Here is a 23,402-nt window from a genome sequence, read left to right as displayed (position 1 = left end):
TGTGTGTGCAGCAGCGATTGCTAGCATTGATCCATGGAGGTTGTGTCAGGGGGAGATAAGGCCTGCCTTTCCCCAGAGAGCAGCCCCTGGGCATGAGGGAGAGAGGAAGAGAAGGTGGTCAGCTGGAGGGATGGATGGATGGATGGAGTGGAGGGAGGGAGGGCAGGGAGAGAAGGGAGAGAAGGGAGGAGGGCCGATCTTGACCCTCTCACTAGCATCAAACAGGCTCCTTCATTCCCTCTGTTCAGATTCACCTTTAAAGGCTAATTAATGTACTTTGCCAGCATGACTATATTTTACCAACAGTGTCAGTAGAATAACATGTGTCATTGCCAAAAGTAAAAACTGTTTAACTCTGATTTTGACTTAAATCTCTCTTGCTGCTCTTCTTTGTTCCTAGGTTTCTCCACACTGTCTTTGGCCGACCAGATGAGTCTACTGCAGAGTGCGTGGATGGAGATCTTGATCCTGCGCGTTGTGTACCGCTCGCTCTCCTTTGAGGACAAGGTTAGTGTCTCATGTTTTTCTCTTGCTCTCAAGAAATTATGTTTTTTAGACATATAGCACATGTTAATTTGCAACCTCTCCACCTCCCTCTTTTTCTTTGTTTCTTCAGTTGGTGTACGCTGAGGACTACATCATGGACGAGGACCAGTCGAAGCTGGCCGGACTCCTGGACCTGAACAACGCCATCCTTCAGCTGGTCAAGAAATACAAGTCTATGAAACTGGAGAAGGAGGAATTCGTCACTCTCAAGGCCATTGCTTTGGCTAACTCAGGTTAGAAATTCTGATATGATCATCTGTGTGTGATTGAGTTTGGGAGCACATGACTGAACAGGGCTGGTGGAGAAATAGTTAATCCCAGGAATCCCCCGGTCCCATGGGACTCATTTAAACTGAATCATTAAAGAGCCGTCTTCAATACTCCACCCAAACACACACACACACACACACACACACACACACACACACACACACACACACACACACACAAATATGACACATGACACACAGAGCTATATTTTATTTTACATGACATGTCTTACTTCTGTCTTATAAAGTCACGCACAGTTGTTATTATCATGCTCGTAGTCACACAATAGTCATGTATTCCTACAGTCATTTTGCACACACACACACACACACACACACACACACACACACACACACACCTCCAGCCTGCAGACCACCACCCACCCCTGAACAAAGTGACCATCCCTTTTACAATTAGCATAGTCGTCTCTTCAGATGCCTGTTAAATAAGGTGAAATCATTAGAACCCAAAGTCCGTCAATAAAGCCCCCTCTCTGATGTATCCAGCTGCATCGACAGCTGACTGACACACACACACACACACACACACACGCCTTCTTCCTCCCGTGACCCGTCTTTTGAACTTTGTCTTGGAAGCCGGCCAGCTCTTCAGTACTCTTTAATTACAAGGGGGGAGCTGTCAATACAATGTGTTTAAATGGGAGAGCTTTGAATAAGGAGGGAGGGGCCTTTTGTTCAGATTCTGCCACCATCGACACACACGGACATACACACATCGCAGCACGTTCACACACACACACACACACATTCTCTCAAATCTGCCAGTTTCATCTCTCTGACACATGCATAAACACACACTCACTTTGCTATGTGCTTAAATGTGAACCACTGAGAAATGTTTGCTCACACACATACAGTGCATACTGTCATGCACATGCAGAAATATTGACATATTATTTTCCTTTGGGCTACGTGTGACAATCAATCTCTTGGCTCTGAACAAGTGTGTCTGTCTGTTGGCGTATGAATGCTGCTGACTGTCTGGAACAACACTATCAATGATGATCATGATGAAGATGATGATGAATTATGTGGCTTTACCTGGTCCTTGTTGCCTTTAAGCCCATCGATGGCCCGACTGGGGTCAGAGTCTGGTTTATACATTGGTTCGACTGTTTGAAAAATTAAATTAATGTTGAAAATAAATTCACTTATAGTAAGGTTTCCTTTAATTTTTAAGGACAGAGTTGCTGATTACTGTTATAGAGAAGTCACTGTAGAGCTTTTATTTTAAATGTTTTTCTAACATATTATTTAGTCATACAGTAGTTTTGAGTTGCCAGCAGTTGTCTTACTTGTGAGGGTTTGCATCCAAACAAACCTAAGAGTTAATTTTACTTGGGAAAAAAGATCATATCTGATTATTTTAAAATACAACATATAAAGAGCTTATTTCTAAGAAGGTGGAACCCGAGAATGATTTCTGCTTGGCCACAGTTGTCTACATTATAGTTTACAAATTGTTAATAATTTTCTGTAGATTGAATAATCTATAAATTATTTACAATCTAATTATGAATTGATATCATTGTTACCACAATGTCAGACTACATATCATAAGAATACAAATCTTACTGGTCAGTCTGAATGTCTGATTAATCTCCAGAGTAATGTCTCCTCCAAAGCTTTCCTCGATGTTAACTCACATTTGAAATAGTCGCTGTTTGACTGATTGAAAGGGAAACAGCTGACACCCGAACAGGAACTTTGCATCGGTGGCCAGACTCTCTAACTGCTCTTCAAGACAACAGATTGCTAGCATTAGCATTTTGAAGGGCACTGACACTAATTAATTCACAGGATGCTAATCGTCTGCATTAATGAAGCCAAGCCTTAAGAAATGTTAGCAAACGTGCCCCACATGTAAAGACAGCTAAACTAGCCATGGGAAACTGCAGGCACGTGTGTGTGTGTGTGTGTGTGTGTGTGTGTGTGTGTGTGTGTGTGTGTGTGTGTGTGTGTGTGTGTGTGTGTGTGTGTGTGTGCGCGCTCTGTTAACGTGTGTTTTAACAGCCTCATGTGCTCGTGCTCATTAACGTCTGCTGTTTTACTTGTGAGTGTGGTGCAGGTCACGGCACAGGCGGCAGCCATGTTTACCAGCTTAAATACCAAACACTCAATATTAATCAAAAACTATTTCAAACTCATTAAACTTCAGTTTAACTTATGGTAATTACCGGCTGCGAGTCAGGAAACCACTTCAATTAAGAGGAGAAGAGGATTAGTTTTCATTGTTACTGACATTAGTGCTCTTTAATTTGTAGGTTTTACCTGCTCGTCCTGCTTTAACTGTATTAAATATTATTATTAAATATTATACTGTGTTAAATAAGCAATACTGCACAAGGGGCAGCTATATATTTGGCCTAAAAAACAAAGAAAATAGTTTTTAAAATATTTACATAAATACATGCCCCATCATATACTTCTGAATGTTTTCCACCAAGCAAAATAAAAACAAAAATGGACAAAGCACATCTTATTTAAACCAGGAAAAGTAGGAATATTTGAAAACCAATTGAAGCTGAGTTTTCTATTGATCCCTTAAGAATCCAACTCAACGGTCTGGTCCTGCATACTGATACATGCATTACACTCTATAGATCCAACACGTTGTATTTGAGAGTGTGTGTTTGTGTGTATGTAAGCAAGTGTGGTCGCACATTTTATGTGGAATTTATTTAGTCTGCAAGGTATTTTCATGTGTCTCTTTATGTATGTCTATGTGCATCCATACCTTTGTGAAGGTTGTGTATTTGTACCTATCTGGTGTGTGAGCATGTTTGTGTAAGAACGATGGATAGATCTCAGCTCAATATAGTATTATAAAGTCCAGAGCTGATCTCATATACAAACAACAAAGTAAAAAAAAAGGGTCACGTAGAAAATGCTTTTATTGAATAACCCCTATCATCTGACGTGATGCATCCAAATAAATGAGAAAGTAAAAAGGACTTCATAATAAAGAGTCATAACTTAATTTTACTCCCCTGACGTGTTAAATATTCTCCCACCCACCAATAGACATGGATTATTTTTAGAGGTCCATGCAGTTCACGAATATGGAGTTTCTATAGAGTGGGTGCATTAAATCAACATTGTTATTATAATGTGTGTGCACGTGTGAGTGTGTGTCTCTTTATATTAAACACCTTAGCATTTATTAATCGGTATACATTAACTTATAGCTCTTATCCTCTCGACATATCTGCGTGCGTGTGTGTGTGTGTGTAGTGGGTGTGGTGGGTGGGGATGGGGGGTTAGCCTATCAATAGTTGCCTTGTGATTATTATTTAACATGCATGTAATCATTGATCGGAGACATTGATCGGAGGTTGAGAGCTAAAGGCCAGCTCACATTAAGACTTTGCCTCCCTAAGGGGCAATATGGAGCATTATTATTGAGGGACATTCTCAGCCTTTACAGCCTCAACCGCTGAAACACACCTTACATGCCACCTCAAAGAGAGATTACAGACATTTGTAGCCCACTACTCTCTCACACACACACACACACACACACACACACACACACACACACACACACACACACACACACACACACACACACACACACACACACACACACACACAGACTCTCAGGTGTTCCTGCATCTCTCCATCATTCTGTGAGGGTTATTTCGTTTTTTTCCCGCCCACTTGTCTCTTTGTCCGTCCATTCATCACACCCACAGATCCACACTTAAAAGACAGAGAACAGAGCAGCTCCTGAATTTAAAGCCCCATTGCTGGATAGTTCCAACTTATAGCTCTTATCCCCTTGTGGTGTTTAAAATTAAAAATGTATGCAGACATTTCCAAAGGGTGTACTACAATGTACTACATTTACAGTTAAACTTTAAAGGCTAATTCAATCATTAAGATCATAAGATAAATAGCAGTAACACCACAGACAGGGGGAGCACACACACTGACAGAGACACATAGTGAGACTCTCTGCACTCTACCTATATCAAAGTCACATTAAGGGTCCTCTGCACAATAGGTTCAATTTACATAAATGTATTTCCTCATTAAGAAAGAAAGAAAAAACATTTTGTACACATCCCCCAACTTTATCCATACATGTCCTTCTGTTAATAATAATCTTGTCTATTTTCCTTTCATTTGATAAATCAGAAGTCAAGATACAAAGCTATAGTTACACGTGTGCAGAGACTCACACTTTAATAGCTGAAATGTACAAAATCAGATCTTTAAATATTACAATAGGTCCTTCAGGAAGGGACTAGTTTCAAAAAATAAAACATTATTTTTTGACAGAAGTGGGTGGGAGCATATTCTAGAAACTTGTATTTTTAGTGTGTTTTCTTGTTATTATCCATATTTACGTTTTTCGACTTTCTTTTTCAAGACTCCATGCACATTGAAGACGTGGACGCAGTGCAGAAGCTCCAGGATGTGCTCCACGAGGCCCTGCAGGACTACGAGGCTTCCCAGCACCAGGAGGACCCCCGCCGAGCGGGCAAGCTGCTCATGACCCTCCCCCTGCTCCGCCAGACCTCCACCAAGGCTGTGCAGCACTTCTACAGCATCAAGCAGGACGGCAAAGTCCCAATGCACAAACTCTTCTTGGAGCTGCTGGAAGCCAAGGTCTGAGGACAGGGAAATAGATGGAGGACAAGCCAGACACCAGTCTGAACCACCTGAGCTTCACCTCAAAGTCTAAACGGCAACGTTGAATGACCTCTTTTTCTTTTACACACACTCTTACCCACACACACACACACACACCCTCACAGAAATATGTCCCTGAAATACGTCCTTCTGATGCATCCCCCTTTGAATAGACAAGTAAACTCAACCTCTTACCTGAACCCCTGAAACTCCACCGTCTATGAGAAAAGGACGCTCACTTGACATTCTGTTGTGGGGACGATGCTGACAGACTGACATGGCCACCCCACCCCCCCTGCAGTATTACTAAGGAGGATTTCCTTTTAAGACTATTAACAGTCACATAACAGTTTCCACGGTGACTCAGAAAACTGACGACAGCAAGGCGGTCTCTTATGCATCTAATAACGATGAAGACGTTATTAATGACAGAAGCTAAAACGAGGATACGTTTAAAAGAAACTAAAAACTCTTCAATTTAGCTCTGAGAGACTCTTAAGACTGCACTCGTGTCCCCCTGCCCCGCCCTGTTTCCCCCTTCAGAGTTTTTTTTAAGTGTTCACGAAGAAAACATGTGGGGAAAAAATGAACACTAAAGAAGTATTAATGATGTTTGTCGTCAAATTACTTGTACAATGAAATTTTGATGGATGGACAGAAAGAAGAGGAGATTTGCCCTGCCAAAGAATGGAGCTCATCCATTCAGAGGATGCCAGCAAACTTTACTGTCACAACCCAACACTCTGCTTCTGGTTCGATCTACCGGTGGTGTTCAGTCCTGGGCTGTGAGAGCGCTGCTGGTTTTCTGTTCCACCACTTATTTCACATTGTTGTGGTTAAAATTTAATAAACCAGCAGGGCTCTGACTTTCAACGACCAGGATTGTAAACCACAGCTGTAAACACTTTCTGCTTCTCCCAAAAATTCAGCTCTTGGTTTCCCATGACTCCCCCTACTTCAACTACAACTTTTGCCGATTGTTTTTATTTGTTGAGGACCAGTGACCCTGGCCTCCCCAACAATATCAGTGTTTCCACACTTGACGTGGCTAAAAATGGTTTCAAACATTCTGAACACTTGAGGAATGATCAATACTCTGTTAAAAAGTAAAAATACGACTGAACAAGACCATTACCGTCAAAGAATGGATTCCTGCTTGGCTAACAGGCTCAGTTCTCATTATCTGTGATTCTACATATTCTGTCAAACGTTCCTCTCGTGTTTGGACGTCTGTTTGGAACGATTTCAGCTGCTCGGTGGCCCAGGTTCACAGCTCTCCACGTACAAGTTAGTAGAGATTTCCGTCTGTTAATAAGAATTGTGCCATTAAGGACAGTCCAGAGCATGCTCATTACCCAGACGCCAAACTCGATGGTACTTCCTCTCCTTGCTCCTTTGCGTTCACTACTTCCAGCTCATCTCTTGTGTCAGATAAGAGATATTTTTCTGATTCATTCAGCGAGTGATTCGGGCGCTTCGGTCACTCAAAGCAATACAAACCAGAAGGAACGGTGTGCTGACAAAGCTGACTGAAAAACAACTACTGTTGCTTTTAAATTCCTTAATTTCTTCTTATTCTTCATTTCTATCTTGAAAATAATCTTAGCGATGATACCAGTATTAGGGTTGTAAATAATTGTCATCCTGTATATGACATATACCACGGCTTTGTTTTTTGTTATTGATATTGTCCTCTTAAAACTGATTCAATCAATATGTCTTTCCCTTTTTCAGCTTGACCACTTTCAGCCATTATCATATATATAAATATATATATAAATATAACAAGTAATGTATTAACAAATCAGCGTTTATCTTAGAAACTCTGAGCAATAGTGGTTTTTAAAGGAGGGGTTTGTGCATATGGACTAAGTCTGCAATATTAACATAATGTGCCAGTCTTACATTTGGGAAAGTAGATGGGGATTTGAGGAGAGCTGGTAGCGCCTCCTCCTCTCTGTGTAACTTGCCATAAGCTATTAGGGAACAGTCAGCGTTGCTTTTGTTAGTCACAGTTAGGAAGTAAAATGGACCAGGAATGTCAGGATGAGATGTGAACCCTGCACATGCTGTGTGTGTAGTGGTCAGTTTGAGGGTTGAAGACGTCATATAAGCAGCAAGAAACTAAAATATACAGTTTGCCATTATCACATGATTCAAAAGTTTCTTTTTAGTGAGCAGGCAGGTTTGACAGTCTCATTTGACCTGATTAGAAAGAAACAGATATTTAAAGTCAATAGTTCAGTAATACACAGTTTTTGTCGACTTTACGTTCAGGGTTCAAATTTTCTTCAGCCATGTGACTGAGTGTGGGGACCATGAGAAGTACCAGGTTAGATCTAGACTTGTACTGAGGGAATTGGTGCTAGCAAACATCATCCAGTTTAATAGGGAAAACAGCTGAAAGGGACAATTTCATGTTAGCTCACCACTTTCTGTTGTTTGACAATTTTATTTTTAAGTTACCAAACAAATTAAGCGTTAAAATTTGAACGTTGGTACCAAATTACTGAGAGTAATAGACTAAATTGCAAAGGGGAATTCATTACATTTTAAATAAGCTTTATTAAATTAGTCTCTGTCTAAAGTGAACAAATGAGATATTGTAGAATATAATTTTTCAAAATATGACTGTAATAATTTCAGACAAACTCTTAGCTTTGATTGGCTCAAAATGTAGAGAACACTATAATAACAAATTATATCAAAACTATTTAAATTCAAATGTCTGGAAACAGGAAACGGAAACAAAAGCTAACAGGAAACTGTCTTACAGAGACATTTATTTCTTTGTGATACCAAGTCACTTTTATATATCATTATTTATGTGATTTTTAAAGCCGAATAAGAATGCATAAATGTGTAATCTAATATAAAATGGCAACTTGTCACAGCTGAGGAGTGCTGCAGTTTAAGTGTAGTTGATCTCTAACATCACATGCTCTGTATCAAACATCAGTATTACTAGTAAGGGGTATTTTCTCAGCCTTCTTAAACATTGTATATTGTAAATTATACAGAATATAATTCTAACATAAGACATTTTATTGGAAACAAAATCGAGAAAAAAAACCGAAAAAATGTAGTTCAGCCTCGATGTGTGTTTCATGTTTGCTGTTTTTTCTATCAAGGAAAAAAACTGTTTTTTCTTTCTTTTTTTAAAAAGTTTTATCGTTTTTTTTGTTTTAAAGTCCTGTTTCTGTTCAATCCCTTCCTCCTCTGTTGGGTCCTCTACGACGATGCTGTGTGCTTTTTCTTGTGGTGATTCCCGTTCTTGTGCCGTGTGCTTCTTCTTTAGACAACACAGAGTAGAATAGAGGCAACGTTGTCCGTCAGTCGGATCAGTCCGCTGCTGGGGGTCTGGGTACCGGGTTCTCTCACCATGAACCCAACCAAATATAAGGCTCTTCTTCGAGAAATTTAACTAGACCGCCAGAATCAAATGACAGTATTCATCTTCACCAAACTATACATGAATAATTAAATATTTAGTATCTAAATGAAGGAACACCTTACGACTATTTAAAAAGGGATCATTTGCGTAACTTTCCTATAGAGCAAACAATATACTGTATATCTTTAGGTTTAAATAAAGATGAGGTGAAAAGGCCATTTGAGTAATACAGAACTGTAGGTGACTCTTTTTTGATAAACTTGCTGTACATAACTGCCTTCCACACAGCTCTGCTCCATCATTAACTTCACTGTTTCAACAGGCAGAAGGAGAAAATATGAAGATAAAATTGTTATTTCTTCAAATATTTCACTTATTTCCTGTTTTTCAGCTTTTTTCCAGGAAAACATTTTGCTTTACAAGGTGAATCTGGCAGATGAAGGACGGAAGTAGCTTTGGCGTGGGTTGAAATGTTAAAGAAAAAGCTCTACATTTTTAATTTTCACTCCCTGTCCCTCATTAGAGTGGCGGACATGTTTCGGCAATCTTCCATAAATTAAACCGCAAAACTCAGATTCAAACTCAAATTTTCCCACAACCTTTGATAAACATGTTATTATACTCATTATGAATCTAAACAAATTCATAAAGTCACTCCATTGCAACAACACAAATTCAAAGATTCTAAGGTTACTCAAAGGTCTTACACAATAATTTGTGTAAATAAGCAGAAAGCATATTTCACATGTGCATTTAAAATTGGACTCTTCAAACACTCTAATTGTCAGAAAGATGGTATTTCTTACAACTACATGAATCTACATATACTTAAAGGTGTTCTTCTCTTACCAGTGTTTCCTTCTGTTATTTATTTATTTGTCAGTTGTCCAACTGTGCACTTCTGAACAATTCAACACGATGAAAGATGTCACACGTCTCCCTGAGGTGATTAAGGCTGAACTTTAATGTCTGATATTAGGAAACACTGATCTGTAGAAGTTTTCCTGATGTACTTTAAGTCAATCAAACAAAACTTGCTAATTAGCTCTTTGATAAATTCTGCCATGTTTGAAATATTAGCAGGAATTATTTCACCAGCTAACACCAAGAGTGAGAGTGTGCGTTTCTTTCAGAAGTGTTGATATAACTTGCTGCTCATAGCCAAGATATTATTTAGATGTACAGGCCGGAGGTGTTTTTCTTTTCTTTCTCTTTTCTTGTTATAAGCAATATTTCAATGACTGTACAATGAGGAGGCAAGAGTTGCACTTGTTTGTGTTGGGTTATAGATCCAAATGCTTTTGTATCTACCAGAGTTATTCTGCTGTTAGTGTTAAATCCATATAAATAACAACAAACCAAACTGGTATTTTCTATGAGGAGCAGTGGAAGAAGGACTGTCTGGGTTTTTGCAGAGTCACTGATAGAAAGAGTTTGACCTGGTTGCTCTTTGGGCGCCATGTTATCGCTCACACCTGAACTTAGATTCATTAGCTGCAAACGCTCTATGTAACAATAGTTTAGCTGGAACAGGAGGAGTTATTTAGCCATAGCGACAAAGCAGGATTGTCCATCTTCCATGGCTGCCCCCTGAAAACTGCTTAGGCCAAACTGTGTCTATCTACAGCTCTACAGTGTTAAGTCATTAAGTTGTATTTAATCCCCAAATGTAACTGCCACTTGTGCTGCGGCTAACCCTGCAGTCTGAATTTTGAAAATATGCAGAAAATATTTAAGGGAGAGGGAAAGTTGACACAATTGGATGAAAAGGATATTTGAAGATTGAAAAAAATGACCTTTGCATAGAGGAAAAGAGTTGTGGATGGAAGAAGAAGACCCTGTAGTGTTATTAAAAATGTCCGTAGATTTTAGATGTGCTTCACATCAGTAAATTAAAAAAAACTAAAAAACAATTACTTGTATATTTTTGTGATGTGTATCATACAAGTGTGCTCCAACAATAATGTCCATTTGTGTAAATGTATTTATTTCACATTGTATATATTGTTCAATGCAAAAAGAGAGACCTATGATTCTGTAACTTAAACTACTATGAGTTCAAACATTACGTGTTACTCCAGACTATGCCTTTCAGGATTATTACAGTAGAGCAATATCAATTAAAACCAGGCTTCCAGTTTTGAAATCTGTCTTTTGTCTCTTATTGTTCCGACAAGTTTCGTTGTTTCTGATATGGATGCATTTGTAACATACGGTGTACTGTACGTATACTGTACGGTGAATGGTTCAATGTAAAGGATTTAGTGGCATCTAGTGGTAAGGTTGCAGATTGCACCCAACTAAACACCCCTTGCCTCACCCTCCCTTAACAAGAGTATGGATGAAGTAACATAAAAAACATAAAAGCATAGAAGGTCCTCTCTGGAGTTGGGCTTTATAGGCTACAGTAGGAACATGGTGGACTCTGTGGAAGAGGATCCGCTCCCACTGTAAATAAAGGGCTCATTCTAAGGTGATGCAAACATTTATGGTGATACCTTAACATTTTATCTATTAGACAGAAAATGCTCTTGGCTGAATATTTTGGTTTATGATGAAATAGTCAATAAACTAAAGACAGTCCCATCAGCCTCAACTAGCTGTTTAATAATAGCAAACGTTAGCATGATAACATTCTAAAATAAGATTGTCAACTTGGTAAGATAGCATTTCCTGCCTGTACCTCTTTTCGGAATCACAGACCAATGTCGCCCATTTGTTTCAGGTACCATCACCTCATGATAAGTAAAATTAAAGACAACAATGAAGGTTGGATGGAAGGAGGGAGAGGGAGAAAGAAGAAGGAGGGAAGGAGGGAAGAGGAAGTGGAACAGCTTGCTTCAGTGGGTGGCTAACTACTGTCCATTCTGAATGGCCCATTCCCCTGTTCTTGCCAAGGGCACTAAACACACACACACACACACACGCCGTAAAACAAAGAGATCCTAAAAGCATAACCACACATGAGTAGAAAACAGTCTTCCCCTTCACCCTTCTCTGTCGGCACACAGCACTCTCAATGATTCTTTATAGTTTGTTCATAATTTGATATTCTTCGAGATTTTCCGCTTTTATAATCCTCCTCTTTTCATTTACTCTTATTCCCTCTCTCTGTCGCCCTAACATCGTACTTCTCTCTCTCTCCCCCTCTCTTTCTTCCCGATAGCCAGCAGCAGTAAATGGGATGCAGAGGCCAGACATTTAATGTAGCAGAGAGCTGTGGAGCGTTTTAAGAAGCCTCTTTCTAACAGGGGGAGCCCTGACCCACAGGCAAATATTTTTCAACCAGATGACATAAAAAGATATTAGCAGTAAGAGAGTGGGATTTTTTATTCCATTCTTTCCTCCTTTTCCTCTCTCTCTCTCTCTCTCTCTCTCTCCCTCTCCCTCTCTCTTTTCTATTTGGGTTGTTGCCTGGTCACCCAGCCCCCTGCACATACGTTTTATTTTACTTGCTTGCCTTTTGGAGTTCATTTATTTTATTTTATCTTTGATTCATTATTATGATACGATAAAAGCTACTTGAGCATTTCAGCTGCTGAGGGGCTCTTATCGTTAACCTTGTGGAACGCATGTAAGAGTGGGCTCCACATGCCGCATCGCTAATGGCCAACTTAACTCCTCTCTTCTCCTCCTCCACCTTCTGGCTTAATCTACATCTCTCCTTCCATCTCTCTGAATATCTTTCAACCATTTACCCCGCTCCTCTGCTATCTCTTATTTTCTCTCATGATCTCCTCCTGCTGTATTTATCTGTTTTTGCTCATATCTCAGGTTCTCAATTCAGCATTCATTCAATTTCCTTGTATTTCTTTTGTGTACCATAAAATGAAATTCAGCACAGCTCTATTCTACTCAACTCAGCAGTACAGGCTAATGAATGACACAGCTTTTAGTGACAGTTTAACTTAGGCACTAAAAAAGGATATAACCCCAATATGTCACTGTTGATTAGGTTGATGAGGTGGGTTTTTCGGTGGTTCAAAACTCAACAGTTTGATAAGGCAATTGAAGTCACCACCCACAATTCATCCGTAGCAGACATTATTTTTGGGGTCCCACAGGGTTAATTTTTCGGCCCCATTTCATTATGCATTTACATGCACAGAGTTTCACTGTTATACCAATGCCACACAGTTATAGCTACCCATAACACATAATGACACCATTAGTCTAGAGAGTCATAGAAGCAGATATGAAGTGTTGAATGATATTTTCACAACTTAATGAAATTCAAAAGACAGAATCCTTGTTTGAACAGCCCATTACAATCAGTTACTGTTAACAAGATAAACAATTTGATGGATATCTGAGCTTTGACGTAAACAGCAATTGTGGAAACATTAATTGATTAGGGTATGAAGACAACTCCTCAGTAGACCTTTGCACATAAGCACCTTATGTATTGGAGTGAATGAGTAGCAAAGGCAGATGCAAAAATAAGGAAGTTGAGCATTAAATTTGATGATTCTGCACAGTTTACCAAAGTAGGCAGCATCTTCTCAGAACATGCACCGAACCTGCTGAGTAGAAAGAGTGTCCGCAGCTGTATAACATGTTGCTATCCACCTATTTTTCCCAATATTGCAAAATAAGAGATGACAAATTTCAATGAAAACAGACTCAGTAGATAAATAAATTGTGATGTACATGAAACATTCGACTCAAACGTCCACAGAATGGATGAGATATCGTGGCAGACAAAAACATTGGACCTGTGTGGAGCCATGAGGAGACTGATATTCCTCATATTCATATATGCAGCAAACATAAACATCATATTTCCATTGCATTTACCACTGTTAGAGGATTTATTGATTTTATTAGTTCAACATACTTGTACCAAGTAAAATGAAGAAGGCAATGGAGGTCATTTATTGGGCTGGTGAAAGATCTTGCAGATTTATTCAGCAATCCTAAACTTTAATAAAATGTGAATAACACAGTTACATAAGCCGACTTTATCATTCAGACCTCATACAGGAGTCTGATCTCATATCGAAACGCCTCTTATTTGGTTTGAGAGAAAGTCTGAATGTGATTTCTTGCAACTAATACGGTGTCAGTCTCTAAGGGTGGCCATATCTGTTTTATGTGCTGTGACCTGTAAAGTGCTAATGTGTGGCAGCTTCACACTGATGGTGTTTCAGAGGCCTGTTTTGTGGCTATTTAACCCTGTGTGTGTGTGTGTGCATTTATGTACATTTATACGTGTGTGTGTGTGTGTAGGTGGGTAGGACATTGTGTGTTCTTTTGGCATGTGTGATTTATATTTTAACAATTTTGTGGCGTCCGTATATAGTCATATGTAATCACTATTTACATGTTTCAAAATGTCGATGTGCCTTTGTGTGTGTGTGTGTGTGTGTGTGTGTGTGTGTGTGTGTGTGTGTGTGTGTGTGTGTCTTATCCTCGTATCCCCTTGTATCAGTGGTAGGGTTCCCTTGGGTTTCACAGGCCAAGTGACATGGACTCATGGTGGTAATGGCCTTTCACAGCATCTAGCTCCCCTGACACAGACACACACACACACACACACACACACACACACACACACACACACACACACACACACACACACACACACACACACACACACACACACACACACATACACGTGCACACGCACTAAACAGATAAGGAGTGTAAAACAGTGCACAGTGACAAACCGACTGGTGCACAAATATGGGCACAGAAAAAAACAATGTTTGTGTGTTTGTTTTGTTTTGTTTTTTTCAAGTTCACATTTTTGGCTTTGTTTCTAACCACTCAGCAAATAATATCCAACAAATCTCTTTGTTTTTATTTGTCTCTTCTTTGACTTCTTCCTTCTCTCCTTGCATTGAGCATTGACCCACTCCCCATCATATCACAAATGGCTTACTTAGCGTACATGCTAACTCAGTGACCATTGGGGGTGTTATATATGGTCCCTAATTTGTTTTAAACATTTGTTCCATGTTCCTCTGTCACTCTTTGTCTTATACATCATCATTTTCTCAGTCTTTCTTTGTTTTTTTCTCATGCAGCTTTTTTTATCTTTTTCACTGTGACTATAAATCACCTGTGTTCACTTGCCTCCCTTCTATCTCTCGCCTCTTTCCATTTCGCCAACATCCCTTCCTCTTATGTCATCCTATTCTCCATCCTTCTCCCTCTCTCTTCTCCCATTCAGTCCCCACATCCCTCTATCTCACGGGGTGTAAAGTGGCTTAGGTGACTGTGTGCATCGGAGCTGCATGTGGAGGCTATAAGAGGGTCAGCTGTCTATTTGCACTTTTAACGTCTTAACTCTCTGCGATGGGCCATTTATTCTCACTCGCTCCTCTCTTTGCCTCTCCCTCTCCACCCTCTCCATCCTCTCTCTGTTCCTATTGCTCTCTATCTCTTTCTTAGGACAGTAAATGTTTTAACTCTCCATTCTATGGGCCATTCATTTAGTTAGTGTACTTTAATAAATAGTCTGACGTGTCAGTGCCCAGTGAATTAGTGGCACTTTAAATCCCCCACTTGTGACCAATAGATAGCCTGAAGGTTTCATATGCAGCGGACACTTTTTTCTTAGAAAGCCAATTAGGCCTGATTAATAACATGTCAGTATTTATATTATTCTTTATAGTAACATTTTACCCTACATTTTTTCATCTTTGTAAGTATTTTTTCATTAAAAATTCTAAATATTCAGACTATATGTTCAACACCTTGCATAGTCTTAATCAACAAGTCCTAGAAATGTAGTGATAAAATGGTCCAGGAACTTAAAGAAGTGTTTTTCTCGAACACACTGAGACTGTAGACATTAATCAGAACAGTCTTCACTATTATAGCCTATGTACTGTATATAATTTATACTGTAAACTGCAGCTTCACTGGTTGGTGGAGTATTGTGAGGTGGTAATTAAATGCCGTCTATCAAACTGATGAAGGTGTTTTCTTACTTAGTTTGTCTTTTTGGTTAATTTTTTTCCTGTGCTTTGCATTTTTCCAATTCATCTTGTCCTCGTTCATTATTGCTGTAGTTTTAATTTAGAAATTATATTTAAAATATTACAACAGACAGAAAACTTTTTGTTTAAAATTTTCAGCTGAAAATCAGTCCTGCAGTGCAGCACCGTCTACATCTAGACATTTTACATACAAATGTTTAAGTATCGAGTAGTTTAATTGATTAAAAATCCAGTAATCCATTACAGATGAAGATAGTATTGCTCTATTTTGGGTGCAGCTTGTTTACTGGAAGTTATATGGGGGAAAGATTTCAATAATTTTAAGTAATTCCATAGTTGTCTTACTTACAAGTTGTGCTCTTAGCTTGGTTGCTAACTTTAGCTACATGTACAACAGAAAGCTGCAATCATTCAACTTTAAAGAGCAACTTTACCACTGTAGTGTGGACTCTGTATCTTTTGGTCTCTGTTCTGCTCTGCCCAGAAGAATTGTGTGCAAATGACTATATTACTCTTTTAAAAATATATATATATATATCCTGTGCATTTAGTAGGTTGATTCCCATGTGTAAGTGTAAGTGATGTTAGTTGCTGAAGTGCCCCAAGCTAATAATTCAGCCTTGACAGGGGAAAGGTGATTGGCAGAGACAAAGTGGGTGTGAGAGAGACTGGATGATTATGTGTATGTGCATTGTCAAGAGATGCAGGAGGTTAATTCAATCCTATAGAAACACAGCATGGAGGGGATTGGACAGCACAGCCCTGAGGGTGTCACTGGCCTCAACCTCAATAGGGGGCAGAAACACACGCACACACACACACACACACACACACACACACACACACACACACAATATGGACAGTGTGACTTGAGGGTATGAAATCTGAAAAGCCTGGGAAAAGCCAAATTGTTTTTATATCTAGTTTCTGGTGCATTTCATTTAGAGCCACCGAGGATAAATGATGAACATGGATTAAAATATATATCTATTTATAGAAAATGCTGCATAAAACAAGGACAAGAAAGAAGAGGACATTTAGAGAGAAGTGGTGATGGAGGATGGAGGGATTGAGGGCGAGGGGAGAACAGAATGGGGTGAGTGAAGGAAAGAATGAGTGGTGCCTGTGGAGAGTCGGATGTTTGGGAGACATGTACGAGTGGAGGACAGAAGTGATAGAAATAAGGAGGATACACAGCAGGATGAGGCATGTGGCAAAGGAAAAGAAAGAGATAGCCTAAACAAACTGTGGGACAAAGTGGGGAAGTATATTTTCTCTCATACCAGCATATTTGCCATCAAGCATATTTATGTTCCTGAGATTAGATCCATCCATCTATAATCTTTCCCAGTTATCCATTACCTATGCCAGAGACAAACAACCATTCACGTTCACATTCACATCTAGGGCCAATTTAAAGGTTCAGTGTGTACAATTTAGTGACGTCTAGTGGTGAAGTTGCATGTTGCAGCTGAATACCCCTCACCTCACCCTCCCCTTCCGAACATGAAGGAGAACCTGTGGTAGCCTTCAGTTGTCATAAAAACTCAAAAGGTGTTTACTTTGTCCAGTTTGGGCTTCTGTAATGTGAATTCAAAGTATTTAAATATAAAAGGCCCATTCTAGGGTAAAGTAAACAACAATTCTTACAATTCAGATGAAACTTACTAGTGAAAACATCACTACGATTCTTTTATATTGAATTTCTGCCAATAGATCCCTTTCATCTAAATCTTACTCACTGAACCTTTTAAGTCTCCAGTCTGCCTCACCCTTCACACTGTATCTCTTTGGACTGTGGTAGAACGCCAGAGAAAACCCACGCACACATGGGGACAACATGCGAACTCCACACACAAAGGCAACACTGCACTGCACCACCGTCCGGCCCCTTAGGTTTGACGTGTACTGTAAATAAATTTTGACGAACTTGCTACAGAGACATGTAAAAATTGTGCAGAAGATGCAGATTACCTTTTCCTTCTCAGTCATAGTGTCCTCTGGGGAAAAAAAGATTGACTTTAAGAAAGTTGGCACTGGTACTGGATATTTTTTGCTGAGGTGAATTTTTTGTGTTACCATCAGCAAACTGCAAAACTAGCTTCATTTTCATGGTGTTTGTTTCTTGAAAATCGTGGCCCTATAATATTTTTACGATAAAAGTTCAAACTGTATAAAGGCAAATTCATTATTTGCTCATCTGCCAGTTGGCTGGGGTCTGCTATGGTCCTTGTAATGTAAATGTTGCCAACCAGCCATGAGCCCTCTGCAGATTTGCGTGTAGCCCAAAATTTGTGACCGCACAGACTGTGTGCGTCGGCTACACATGCTTGATGTTTAACACTTTCCAGTCCAGTTGGTGACGCGCTCTTGATTTGGTTGAGAAGAAGAGAAGAAGAAGATAAGGAGCATGGACGCTTGTTTTGAAGAAGAGGCTGTACGAGGAGATCCACCAGTACCTACGTTTTTACAACCCAACTTTGAAGGAATATAAGGACACACGAAGGGGGGCGAACTCTTGGAAAGAAATCACAGCTATGCTTGGCTGTAATGGAATGTGGGATCAGGTGTGTGGAACGTTAGGGGTGGACCTTCATTTCAGTATGAATGGAACCGTGGGAATTTACATGTTTCCGGAACGAGTGCAACTCCGAACGCGGAAAATATGGTCAACTTTCAAGTATCACAGGACCTCATGTTTTTTCACACTCTGCCTTAAATCACTGAGCATCAATCTATTCTACTTTTTTCCACATGCACACAGATATGTGCACACGTATTGAAGTCAGTCTGGCCAAATGATGGGCTTAAATTCATCTCCACCGTATTATTCATAAGATCAAATTTGTGTTTTAATGCATCAAGCCTAAAATGGATGTGTGTGTGTGTGTGTTTGCGTGTGTGGGCAGATACACACACAGATTACCATACAAACAACCCAATATTTTATTTTACAAAAAAAAAGAAGAAGAAAAAAATTGAAAAACCCACAGACACAGCCCAACCATCAATTTATTCCACTTATCCTAATCAGCAGCGAGGCCAAGGATGTCTCCATACATATTCATGCTGCTCTGCAGACCTGGAGAGACGATACATTTACAGCCTACATTTACCATATTACCCTTGATGTTATTAGACCAGCAAATACAATTCAGCCAAATATAAGTCATACATAAGTAATTTAGAAAATGAGACAATATTAATTGTGTGATCGTCATCCGGTTTTAATCCTGTTTGTGTGATAGCGCTTCAGTCAGTGGAATTGAATGCGCCCGGCTGAATAAATTAGAACAATCAATGTATGACGAGATTCTTTGTCATGTGGACACAGTCTTTGCAAATCTATGCTAATGTCGTGCGAGAAGAGGATAAGAGAAACTCTTCTTGGCTGGCAGAGCTCTTGATCATCGCCTGTCTGACACTGTGGTGTGATTTCAGCCACTCAGAGAGAAAGAAGAAAATATTAGGAGTGCAAAAAGAGAAGGTCTGAAGTGTTTTGAGTAAATGCTGCTGACATAACTGTGAATGTTTACTTGTAAGGAGATGTGCATGAGAGGCCATTGCCAGAGCAAATAAAAACAACTCACACACATCTTTGTTGTTTATTTTTCCAATTTAAATGTATTTATGATTATGTCTTTAATTAGAGAGACTTTCCTTTTTTCAAATGATTTTGATCCTTCTACCAGGCCGTTTGATTTCCATCCCCTCCATCCACCACCTGCATTTTCCTCTTCTCCCCCTCCTCCTTTTGAGTTCTCCTCTTATTTCCCTTCTCCACTACCTTCATCCTAGCCCCTAGCCACCTCCCCTCTCTTCCTCTTCCCTCCCCTTGCTCCTCTCTGCCTGGTATTGATTAGAAGGCGAACCTCTAATCTCCTTAAGGTCATTAGGAACACTTAATTAAAACCTAGTTAGAATGCCTTTGTTCAACCAAAGCAAATTGCAGCTGTTCAAACACGATTAGTATGATAACGTTAAAACTTGTCGGCAGAGGAAAATATAAGAGAGGGCCCTATTTTTCATAGAAATGTTTACACGATTTAAATGCAGAGCTCATGAGCACACAGTGGAAGTCTAAAATATTGTTCAACTTGAGCTTGTGTTTCAGCCTCTGATGTGTGTTTATGTATATGTTCAGCTTTATGTGCTTCAACTGGCTTAGGTAAGGTTACCAGTTTATGTTTATTAGTACAACAATAGAAAGGTTTGATCTGAATTATATATTTTTCTTCAATTTGATTATTTAACTCCACACAAACGAGCATGCATATAATTCAAACATCTAAATGCATCTAAATATAAATGCATTTCAAATCAACCAATTAACCATCTTTCATAGAGCATTCACACAGATACTGTAATATCTAATTTAACTGTTGTTCATTGTGATTCATTGTTAATTACCAATTTCATTAATAGTATTTGCATTTAAGTGCATATTGTAACAAACACACACACACACACAAACACACACATTTTGGTGTTTTAAATTACTTAAATGTATTACTATTACTATTATTATTATTATTATTATTATTATTATTGGTAGTAGTAGTAGTAGTAGTAGTATAATAAAATTATAAAATGTGTATTCAACTGACAGTATTACATAATACGTGTGTGTTAAGAATCACAATTTGATTCAACAATTCTCTCAACATTTTATTAGTTATAGTTACAGTTATTGATAAATTCATTATTCATTCCATGTTTGTTGTGTCTGTTTTCCCCGTTTTGTCCTGTTTTTTTCCTTTTTGCTTTTTGTTTGATTTCCTTGTTTGTTTGTTGTTTCTGTTTTGTCCTGTGTGTTTGTTTGATGCTCATCATATCACACCATTCCGGATAAACAGTCTTGAGTGGAATAGTTTGGTAAAAACAAGTTTGACTGATCATAGACTGGACACTAGACCATAATATCCTCTCATCTCCTCTCCTGACGGTCTCGTAGTGACCGCTGCTAATCACGGTTGCCTAGCAACGGCGGTGGCGTTGCTCTTTTTGTTTTTTTAATCAGAGCCACAGTTTGAATCCGGGACGAAGCACAAGCAGCAGCCGGAGGAAAGTATCACAGCCACAGGTTCTATCGTCTCACAGTTTTTCTGGAGCTGATTCCAAACGTCTTACTCGTTGTCTCAACTTTCCGTTACTCGTTACAGCGGAGTAACGCCGCTCCCGCCTCGTTACTCCGCACGCGCTGCCACTGCCGCCGGCGGCCAGATGGCGGCCGGCGCTAATCTCCTTTGAGCAGCAGCGCGCGCAGCCCGGACGGCTCGAGACAGAGGAGGAAGAGCGAGGAAGGAGCTCTGTGAACTTCAGCTGCCCCGGGTCTCTGTCGGAGGACAACAGTGGGAGTCATGTGTGGAGAGGAGCGCTCTCCCTGCCGGAGCCTCGCGTGCTGACGGCCGCAGCCACAGGTGGTGACTTCCAGCCTCCAGCTCCTCTCATGTCTGAGCAACAGGTTCCTGTGCTGACGCTGCACCTGCGATGGGAGCAGAGCCTCGTGCTGCTGGGACTCCACAGCCACAGGTAAAGAAGACTTCCCTGATAACGGGAGCATGTCGCTCCATCTGCATAGATTTACACATTTGTACCAAACACTGAGCTGTGACTGTAGTTCCCACAGTAAGTGGACACTCCACATGGCTGCACCGCTGCTCTCCTGTGCGTCAACATGTCAAATAGATGCTGATAAACATTGTAATGAAGACAGCTTTTCACCTAAGCCTCAATTTCCAACAAACTCGTGTGAAAACCCCTTCAGATATAAACCTGGAGGCCAGGTGCCAGAGGGCGGGAAAAAACAGGAGGCCATGTTTAATTCAATAGAAAATGAAGAAAAGAGGAAAGCAATGTAGCAGTATCAGTTGAGCTGTGCCTCCATCAGGCTGTACATGATAGTGGAGGCTTTGGCTTGGGAATAGCCTGCATGGCATTTCGCTCTCCTCAAGATTTGTCTCGTGTCAGATTTTTGGTCTCACCATGTCTCTCCTTCCCTTCTCCCCTTCTCTCTTTTCCCTCTCTAGATTGTGAAATCCTACCTATCATGCCAAGGCTTTGGTTGTGGTTTGTGTGCGAGTGTGTGTGCGTGAGGGGCAGAGGCAGCGAGAAGGAGAGCTAAGCTTCGTAGCCTCACCCCAGGGGGAAGTGGCCTGTTTAAAAAAAAAAGAAATGCTCCTGTAACCCTGGAACCATGAAACCATGACAGTCATCACTTATTCAAGCGCTGCTCGAAGGCATCCGGAAGAAATCCAGGATCTTGAACGTCCAGATACCAGCAGGAATGTTCCAGAATCCCCGTCCGGGAGTCAAGAACCGCTGGCCCCCCCGGAGGATCTGATGCTAGAGTCATGTGGGGTCAAAGGCCAGAGCTGGACTGAAAAAAAGGAAGAGCAGGAAACCAAGGCAGGAGCGAAGAGAGGGAATTTGCAGAGAAGGAGCCAAACATGGGGCAGAGGAGTCCAGAAAGAGCGGATGACGAAAGGAGGGAGAAAGGATAGGAGGGTAATTAGAAAAAAATCAAAAGGAAGTGGTACAAATGGAATAAAAGAAAAGGACAAGAGCGAGTCGGATGTGTCAGGGATTTCGTCCGCTGCAGAAATGGAAGGGGAGATCAAGCAATGGGAGAAAATGAGGAGGAAAAGAAAGAGCTGGCCTGTCTGTCTGTGGATGTTCCTCCTGAAAAGGATTACAGAAGAAAAGGTGAACAGAGGGAAACATGTCCTGGGGATGAGGCGCTGTCGTATCTTCCTCTGGTTCCCTCTCCTCCTCCTCAGCCTGAGTCTGAAACCTGCTTCATCACAGGTAAGAGTGGCGTTCAAGAGACAATTGTTATTCCTCCTCCGAAGGCTGTGGGAGGTTGTAAGTGCCAATGTGCTCTGATTGTAATGACTCTTAAATAGACTCCACAGCAGACATTGAATCTGTCATAGCAGGAAAACATAGATGTTCCTAATAATGGCTCGGTTCTGGTCAATGTTCTGAGTTGGCTATGACTGTGATAGTGAGCCATCATCATCAATATAAATTCAGCCATCATTGACTCAGCCAAGGTGGTTTTATCTGCACCTCTGTCCGTTTGTTTGCTGGTTGATTTGATTGTTAGCAGGATTACACACAGACTACGGGACAGACCATGAAACTTAGAGAAAAGATGTGAATGGGTCAGGGAAGAACCAATTATAGATCTTATTGGTGCATCTGGATCAGGGGTCAAATCCAGGATTTCTTACATTATTTTCTTTAGTTTTTTGGGCATTTACACTGATTTCCAATGGAATAATTCATGGATAATGATGAAAAAAATCCGGCACATTTAAGGAATAATAATAATTAATTGAGTGTGTGAAATTTGGTGCCGCTTGATTGAACTTAAGGGGACTATTAGCCCTCGGCGGAGGTATTCGCTCTACTGAGTGCCATTCTAGTTAGTTTTATTTACTCCCATTGTTTTCCTGTTGTGATGTGTCAAAATGTCTTCTTTAGGAAGCTGTGAGAATGAAAGAACACAACAAACATGATCAGATGATTTCTCTGCCTCTTTTATCTCTGGCAGATGTATTGATATTTATCAAATATATCTGT

At 40.1% G+C, this 23,402-nt stretch overlaps 2 protein-coding genes across 9 annotated transcripts in view; both read left to right on the top strand.

The window, feature by feature from the left end:
- Positions 1–11,014, top strand: part of esrrga (estrogen-related receptor gamma a) — a 146,817-nt gene extending 135,803 nt beyond the window's left edge. For all 8 annotated transcript variants that reach the window (XM_035152857.2, XM_047339470.1, XM_035152874.2 and 5 more), the window contains 3 exons: positions 401–507; positions 617–779; positions 5,212–11,014. In XM_035152857.2, the coding sequence (XP_035008748.1) occupies positions 401–507; positions 617–779; positions 5,212–5,456 (515 nt within the window). In that variant the 3' untranslated portion in view covers positions 5,457–11,014. The remainder of the gene's footprint in view (positions 1–400; positions 508–616; positions 780–5,211) is intronic.
- A 10,841-nt stretch (positions 11,015–21,855) lies between these two features.
- Positions 21,856–23,402, top strand: part of ush2a (Usher syndrome 2A (autosomal recessive, mild)) — a 198,354-nt gene continuing 196,807 nt past the window's right edge. Inside the window, exon 1 of the mRNA XM_047341236.1 lies at positions 21,856–22,622. Within this exon, the coding sequence (XP_047197192.1) occupies positions 22,020–22,622 (603 nt within the window). The 5' untranslated portion in view covers positions 21,856–22,019. The remainder of the gene's footprint in view (positions 22,623–23,402) is intronic.

This window comes from Hippoglossus stenolepis, chromosome 1 (genome assembly GCF_022539355.2).
Source record: "Hippoglossus stenolepis isolate QCI-W04-F060 chromosome 1, HSTE1.2, whole genome shotgun sequence".
Taxonomy (NCBI): domain Eukaryota; kingdom Metazoa; phylum Chordata; class Actinopteri; order Pleuronectiformes; family Pleuronectidae; genus Hippoglossus; species Hippoglossus stenolepis.
The sequence above is the reverse complement of the archived record's forward strand: the minus strand, read 5'-3'. Positions and strand labels throughout refer to the sequence as shown.